We start from the raw sequence: 8,692 nt of genomic DNA on the forward strand, positions 1-8,692 counted from the left end.
TTGCAAACTGAACCTTTCAATATCAGTAATTGTTTCATCAACATAGGATAAAAGTTGTTTAACAAACGATCATACTTTCAAATCGCTATTAATGGATTGTATACAAGGGGTAAGCACATTAACTGACACACCGAGAACAGGACGGGCTGGTCTATTATTGGCTTGTATTAAAAGGGGGTTAGCACATTAACTCACACACCGAGAACAAGAAGGGCTGGTCTGTTTTTGGTTTGTATTACAAGGGGGTAAGCACAAGATTATTCGCTTGTATTACACATTAACTGACACACCGGGAACAAGAAGGGTTTTTAACTTCACACAGGCGTTGCAGATTTGACAGTTTAGTTCCAACTGACGTTTTGTCAGTGAACCTTCCGCAAGTTTATCTTGGGTCTGCACGTGCATCCAGTTGGAGTTTGCTCGATGGTGTGTTATGTCTTTGAACTCGTAAGTCACTCCACTGACAGTTTCCGTTTATATGTTTTCTATGGAATGAAGGTGAAGGTCACGTTGATACGGGCACCGTCTGTGTCCGAATATTATGTTTGATCAGTCAGTAGTTACTCTGCAAATGATTGTTTAACTACACTTGTGGGGTTCTGAATGCGCCAGTGAGTGAGTTTAGTTTTGCACAGCATTTAGCAATATTCCAGCAATCATTGAGTTACGCCGGGCAAAACTAATGGGTTTCACACGGTGTACCCATGTGAGGAAACGAAATGCGATCTCCAACACAATGATCGAGCGCTTTAACCAATATCGAACGCTTTAACCCCGAACAGATACCATGTACTAGTTTCACTACCGGCTCGTGTAGTAGTCCCCTGGGGACGCATGGGACTCGCCAAAGCGTAGCACTTACCTGTTGTATACTGGCTAACACACACAGAACACTTCACTTGCTACACGTCAGACTTACCAGTCGTATGGTGGGTAACATACACACACCGATTCATTTGTCCAGCGTCAGACTTAACGGTTGTGTAGAGGCTAACGCATACAGAACGATTCACTTGTCCCACGTCAGACTTACCGGGTGTATATTCCGCCATGTTTGACGGATCCAGGTCGCAAAGGCTTCCTTGATATTGTCTCCTGTCTTTGCACTAACGTCGTAATAGGGCGCACAGAAAAAAATCTGCTCTCTGTAAAGACAAGAGGAAGATACGTATTGAAGTACGAGGGGTTTTCAATAAGTTTTGCAAGCTGGGAATACTCCATACTCTTCCTTCTCTCCCTGCCCCCACACTGACCCCACTCTCTTCCTCCTTCTCTCCCTGCCCCCACACTGACCCCACTCTCTTCCTTCTCCCCCTGCCCTCACACTGACCCCACTCTCTTCCTTCTCTCCCTGCCCCCACACTGACTCCATATTCTTCCTTCTCTCTCTGCCCTCACACTGACCCCAAACTCTACATTCTCTCCCTGCCCTCACACTGACCCCACTCTCTTCCTTCTCTCCCTGCCCCCACACTGACCCCACTCTCTTCCTTCTCCCCCGGCCCTCACACTGACCCCACTCTCTTCCTTCTCCCCCTGCCCTCACACTGACCCCACTCTCTTCCTTCTCTCCCTGCCCCCACACTGACCCCACTCTCTTCCTTCTCCCCCTGCCCTCACACTGACCCCACTCTCTTCCTTCTCCCCCTGCCCTCACACTGACCCCACTCTCTTTCTTCTCCCCCTGCCCTCACACTGAACCCACTCTCTTCCTTCTCCCCCTGCCCTCACACTGACCCCACTCTCTTCCTTCTCTCCCTGCCCCCACACTGACCCCACTCTCTTCCTTCTCTCCCTGCCCTCACACTGACCCCACTCTCTTCCTTCTCTCCCTGCCCCCACACTGACCCCACTCTCTTCCTTCTCTCCCTGCCCCCACACTGACCCCACTCTCTTCCTTCTCCCCCTGCCCTCACACTGACCCCACTCTCTTTCTTCTCCCCCTGCCCTCACACTGACCCCACTCTCTTCCTTCTCCCCCTGCCCTCACACTGACTCCATATTCTTCCTTCTCTCCCTGCCCTCACACTGACCCCACTCTCTTCCTTCTCTCCCTGCCCCCACACTGACCCCACTCTCTTCCTTCTCCCCCTGCCCTCACACTGACCCCACTCTCTTCCTTCTCTCCCTACCCTCACACTAACTCAATATTCTTCCTTCTCTCTCTGCCCTCACACTGACCCCAAACTCTACCTTCTCTCCCTTCCCTCACACTGACCCCACTCTCTTCCTTCTCTCCCTGCCCTCACACTGACCCCACTCTCTTCCTTCTCTCCCTGCCCTCACACTGACTCCATATTCTTCCTTCTCTCCCTGCCCTCACACTGACCCCAAACTCTACCTTCTCTCCCTGCCCTCACACTGACCCCACTCTTTTCCTTCTCCCCCTGCCCTCACACTGACTCCATATTCTTCCTTCTCTCCCTGCCCTCACACTGACCCCAAACTCTACCTTCTCTCCCTGCTCCCACACTGACCCCACTCTCTTCCTTCTCTCCCTACCCTCACACTGACCCCACTCTCTTCCTTCTCTCCCTGCCCCCACACTGACCCCACTCTCTTCCTTCTCTCCCTGCCCTCACACTGACTCCATATTCTTCCTTCTCTCCCTGCCCTCACACTGACCCCAAACTCTACCTTCTCTCCCTGCCCCCACACTGACCCCACTCTCTTCCTTCTCTCCCTGCCCTCACACTGACTCCATATTCTTCCTTCTCTCCCTGCCCTCACACTGACCCCACTCTCTTCCTTCTCTCCCTGCCCCCACACTGACCCCACTCTCTTCCTTCTCTCCCTACCCTCACACTGGCCCCACTCTCTTCCTTCTCTCCCTGCCCTCACACTGACTAGAGTCTCGTTTTGGATATTAGAATGGAGGCGGCAAGCGTGGTCGCACTGTTTGTGATAATGGAAAAAGCAATGAAATGTCTTAAACATTCAGTACATTACCGTTTCCAATCTTTAGTTTTTTCAAATATATATTGCCGAAAACTAAAATGCATAAAACTACTAATAATTATTGCACAAGCTTGACATCTGCGTTTTCCTCTCTTCATAGTACATTGGACTAAACCATACCCACTGAGTACTATGTTTACAGAAATTCCGTAATGTAAAGAAGCTATAGTTATGGCGGAAAAAGTAACTTGATTCCATTAGGTGAAAGAATTTCAGTGCGTCACTTCGACGTTCGATTTCATGCTTGATTTCGTCAGTGTGATTACACAATGCCATTTAGAAAGTGGTCCAGTGCAGCATTTGTTATATTTGGGATTACGATTACACATTCTTAGTAACTACAAATTCTAGTACTTTTTTGAGTTGAGTCGCTTCGGAGATTTGACCTCTGATGGTCTACAGAAATGCTGTAGTCAAGACATGGGATAGAATAACTTTACCATTTGAGTAAAGAGAATAACTCACTCATTTCTTTAAAGCTGTGTTACTGAGGCCCTTCAAAACGGACATTACTCATCCACTTATTTAACGCTGCATTACCGAGGCTCTCTCTATTTCTCACTCAGTGCCTCTACTCACTTGCTCTGATAATTAAAATGCAGTTTTCACACTACAGCACTACTTTCAAGTCTGGATGACTGTCACATTCATCAGCTACTGTATCATCTTCCTAAAACCAGCACACACTAGACTGCTCACTGGTGTAAATCACAGTATTACCCACTTAACACACTAGACTGCTCACTGGTGTAAATCACAGTATTACCCACTTAACACACTAGACTGCTCACTGGTGTAAATCACAGTATTACCCACTTAACACACTAGACTGCTCACTGGTGTAAATCACAGTATTACCCACTTAACACACTAGACTGCTCACTGGTGTAAATCACAGTATTACCCACTTAACACACTAGACTGCTCACTGGTGTAAATCACAGTATTACCCACTTAACACACTAGACTGCTCACTGGTGTAAATCACAGTATTACCCACTTAACACACTAGACTGCTCACTGGTGTAAATCACAGTATTACCCACTTAACACACTAGACTGCTCACTGGTGTAAATCACAGTATTACCCACTTAACCCACTAGACTGCTCACTGGTGTAAATCACAGTATTACCCACTTAACACACTAGACTGCTCATTGGTGTAAATCACAGTATTACCCACTTAACGCACTAGACTGCTCACTGATGCAAATCACAGTATTACCCACTTAACGCACTAGACTGCTCACTGATGCAAATCACAGTATTACCCACTTAACGCACTAGACTGCTCACTAGTGCAAATCACAGTATTACCCACTTAACACACTAGAGTGCTCACTGATGAAAATCGCAGTATTACCCACTTAACACACTAGACTGCTTACTGATGCAAATCACAGTATTACCCACTTAACCCACTAGACTGCTCACTGGTGCAAATCACAGTATTACTCACGTAAGACCCCAGATTGCTCACTGATTTATGTCACAGTATTGCTCAACCTTTTAAGACCCAAGTTTTCTCACTGTTTCAACTCACGGGATTACTAACTATTTTAAAACACCGTTTTTCTCACTGACTTTAACGGTACTACTTACCCATGCCATTATAGCTCAATACTAACTCACTTAAACATTGGATTGCCCACACATTTTCAGGACGGCATCACTCACTATATTAAAGCACTGGAATTCTCACTTGCATAAATAACAGCTAGTCTTACTCGCTCTCATCAATGTATGGAATATCAATCTCTTCCTCACCACACATCATACCTCCTCACATGTAACACAGCGATACTCACTGGTTTCATAATTTACTTTTTTCTACAGACAACTTAGGTAGCAACGGAAAACACCACGCTGGCTGTCTCGTAGATGTTACTGTATTCTGAGCTTGGCAACGAAATCTGAACGATGTCAAAGTCAGACAAGGTAAATTAGCACTGCGTTGCTACAAAAACATGTTATTGAGCTGTTCTTAGATCAGATGCGCCAAGTTGCACGTCCTGACACGTTTATGTTGGCACGTTTTCTCTCACCTTCAGCTTCTGTTACTGAATTGTGTCGTGCGTCTTAGTGCGCTTGTCTTGAGTTGCACCGCTTAGCAGTACGATGATACATTTTCGTGGACTCGGATTCAAAATGTACACTTATCCCGAGCTGTAATTGTAAGATAAGATGTCAGTGCTGAGGTGGAAATGTATACAGTGGAAAACATGGAGGTCAGCCATGAGTTTGAAATTGTGTTTAATACTAACTGAAATTGATAGTGGAAAGTGCTCATGGCTTACTGAGATGTGATCTGCCATTCATGAAGTTTAGATGTAAGTCGCATTGTTATCATTTCGTGATTATTGTATAGCACACATACCCCGTAACTAGTACATGCTCGTCACGCTGGGATCGATCTCAACTCCACAGGGAGTATACAACTCTTGCAACCACTGATTACGGCTTGTCCATCCTTACGAGGTATCCATTCACAGTTGGGCGGACCGGGACACAAAGTCACAGTGTTTTCTTCAAGTTGCTGTACCCGACACTGGGTATTTGCACACATACATGTGGCCACCATCTGGTCATTTGCCAACGGATTCTGACCCAACGTGGGTTCTTGTAAGTACACATGGTTGTAACTGTTCAATAATTACGTTGTCAGTCAGCTTCTGAGGGACATTCACGTGAATGAAACCCTAGTACCAAGAATATAGTAGTTGAGGGTGAACTTGACAGGATCTTTGAAGGATGATCTCGTTGGGCGTCATTAGACAAGCAAAGGAGCACACAAGACTAAAGCATCTTTCATTTTACAGAGCTCGTTCAAGGTTTTATCTTTTATCTTTATAGCATAGTATAGATTGATTTTCTTTAACTGTGCTTACGAAACATGAAGCAACAAGCTTTAAATGACATCTGCTGAATGAGAGAATGTTTGTAATGTTATTATTGTACAAGTGTTGAATGACCTTGTTTGTAGAGCGACATGTAGAGAGACATCTGCTTCAGCTATTGACTATTGCATCTATATGTGCCATTACGCATATTTGTAAGTGGCAGAATATGACATTTGTCTTAACCACACATAATTCACAGTATTTGCAAACAGAAGACATGTAATGAAGATCCATGCCTTAAATGGTGGTAAACAGAGCGAAACTGGGCTAAGGGTATCCTCAGTTTGCTCATGCTGGTGGAGCATATATATGGTTCACACAGAAACGTCTCTCTAAACAGGGAACACGCAAACTTGCAAAGACTATTTGGAGAGTTACCTGACATTCTAGTATAATGGATTCTTTGCTTCATCTTTTAAGTAAATATAACGAATGATGCACGGTTCCCAGTCGCTGACATTGTCCTTGTTTATTTCTCTTGTGACATCTACCCTGCACATCTGGTGACCTTCGTCTTCGTCAATATATGTCCAACTTTGGTTACTGATGTGGTTAGGTTGCTGACTTTGTGCGCAGCCGAATAGATACCTTAGTATGAAGGCGTGGATTCGAATCCCGGATGGGACTTAACCCAACAAGTGTGCAAGAATTAGTAGTTTACTGAGGCAGAGGTTTCTGCTCGCAATACCTTTCCATGTATGTCGTATGATTAATTACAACTGTGTTGTAATTGCAACATAAACCCCTGCTACAGTCATTGTACGCTTATCCCAGTCAAAAGCTGCTTTGGTTTCATGCATTTTGTAGTTATTTGTCAGTCTGGGTCTGTACCATCCAGCTATATAGGGTATTTATTTTCACTTGGTCAACTTGTTGCCATGTCATGTTGCTACCGGGCGATTGGGTGGCCTAGGGGTTAAAACATTCGCGCGTCATGCCGAAGAACTGGGTTCGATTGCCCTCGTGGGTACAATGTGTGAAGCCAATTTCTGGTGTCCTCCTTCGTGATAGTGTTGACATATTGCTAAATGCGGCGTAAAACCCAAGTCACTCGCTTCAACTTGTTGCTACTGCCTTACAGATGGAGCTAATCAAGCATGAATTCTGAATTCCCAGGTCAAGCACCTGCTGTTACTGTATCATTACTTTGTTCAAAATCAATTTTGTGTTGTTTCTTTTTATGTTCTACGTTCAGGTATTTTCAGGTATTCAATCCATTAATGTCAGTTAAACAGAGATCGCATTTATTGATCTGTTAATTATGAGACACTAGAACAACAAATCCATAGTGTACGTAATGACGTTCCTCAACAGAACATCATTTTGTTCAGATGTTTGTTTAATGACATTAGCTGCAGTTATATATCAGAGTATCACCTGTATCTAGATAGTCCCTGTAGCATGTGGTAGGGCTTTGCCAGTAATGGCTTGTATCCCCTTTATTTAGATAGCCCCTGATAGTATGTGGTAGAGCTTTGCCAGTAATGACTTGTATCCCCTGTATCTAGATAGCCCCTGATAGTATGTGGTAGGGCTTTGCCAGTAATGACTTGTATCCCCTGTATCTAGATAGCCCCTGAAAGCATGTGGTAGAGCTTTGCCAGTAATGACTTGTATCCCTGTATCTAGATAGTCCCTGATAGCATGTGGTAGAGCTTTGCCAGTAAAGACTTGTATCCCCTGTATCTAGATAGTCCCTGATAGTATGTGGTAGAGCTTTGCCAGTAATGACTTGTATCCCCTGTATCTAGATAGCCCCTGATAGTATGTGGTAGAGCTTTGCCAGTAATGACTTGTATCCCCTGTATCTAGATAGCCCCTGATAGTATGTGGTAGAGCTTTGCCAGTAATGACTTGTATCCCCTGTATCTAGGTAGCCCCTGATAGCATGTGGTAGGGCTTTGCCAGTAATGACTTGTATCCCCTTTATCTAGATAGCCCCTGATAGTATGTGGTAGAGCTTTGCCAGTAATGACTTGTATCCCCTGTATCTAGATAGCAACTGATAGTATGTGGTAGAGCTTTGCCAGTAATGACTTGTATCCCCTGTATCTAGATAGTCCCTGATAGTATGTGGTAGAGCTTTGCCAGTAATGACTTGTATCCCCTGTATCTAGATAGCCCCTAATACCATGTGGTAGAGCTTTGCCAGTAATGACTTGTATCCCCTGTATCTAGATAGCCCCTGATAGTATGTGGTAGAGCTTTGCCAGTAATGACTTGTATCCCCTGTATCTAGGTAGCCCCTGATAGCATGTGGTAGGGCTTTGCCAGTAATGACTTGTATCCCCTTTATCTAGATAGCCCCTGATAGTATGTGGTAGAGCTTTGCCAGTAATGACTTGTATCCCCTTTATCTAGATAGCCCCTGATAGTATGTGGTAGAGCTTTGCCAGTAATGACTTGTATCCCCTGTATCTAGATAGCCCCTGATACTATGTGGTAGGGCTTTGCCAGTAATGACTTGTATCCCCTGTATGTAGATAGCCCCTGATAGCATGTGGTAGGGCTTTGCCAGTAATGACTTGTATCCCCTGTATCTAGATAGTCCCTGATACTATGTGGTAGGGCTTTACCAGTAATGACTTGTATCCCCTTTATCTAGATAGCGCCTGATAGTATGTGGTAGAGCTTTGCCAGTAATGACTTGTATCCCCTGTATCTAGATAGCCCCTGATAGTATGTGGTAGAGCTTTGCCAGTAATGACTTGTATCCCCTGTATCTAGATAGCCCCTGATAGCATGTGGTAGGGCTTTGCCAGTAATGACTTGTATCCCCTGTATCTAGATAGTCCCTGATAGCATGTGGTAGAGCTTTGCCAGTAATGACTTG

General features: G+C 44.9%; 1 protein-coding gene across 1 annotated transcript; it reads right to left on the reverse strand.

The window, feature by feature from the left end:
• Nucleotides 1-1,189: 1,189 nt before the first annotated feature.
• On the reverse strand, nt 1,190-4,570 carry LOC137260335 (uncharacterized). Its single transcript, XM_067798013.1, has 4 exons — nt 4,562-4,570; nt 2,503-2,895; nt 1,738-1,980; nt 1,190-1,684 (listed from the first exon to the last, which is right to left on the reverse strand). The coding sequence occupies exons 1-4, from the start codon at nt 4,568-4,570 to the stop codon at nt 1,190-1,192; spliced, it is 1,140 nt and encodes a 379-aa protein (XP_067654114.1).
• Between the last annotated feature and the right edge of the window lie 4,122 nt (nt 4,571-8,692).

This window comes from Haliotis asinina, chromosome 13 (genome assembly GCF_037392515.1).
Source record: "Haliotis asinina isolate JCU_RB_2024 chromosome 13, JCU_Hal_asi_v2, whole genome shotgun sequence".
In the NCBI taxonomy this organism is placed as follows: domain Eukaryota; kingdom Metazoa; phylum Mollusca; class Gastropoda; order Lepetellida; family Haliotidae; genus Haliotis; species Haliotis asinina.

Excerpts from the sequence above, each read along its gene's own strand:
- LOC137260335 (XM_067798013.1), bottom strand. Across the intron at positions 1,981-2,502 it reads AGAGTGGGGTCAGTGTGAGG|GGGGAGAAGGAAGAGAGTGG; the intron begins GTAGGGAGAGAA and ends GTGTGAGGGCAG. Across the intron at positions 1,685-1,737 it reads GAGAGAAGGAAGAGAGTGGG|GGGGAGAAGAAAGAGAGTGG; the intron begins GTCAGTGTGAGG and ends GTGTGAGGGCAG.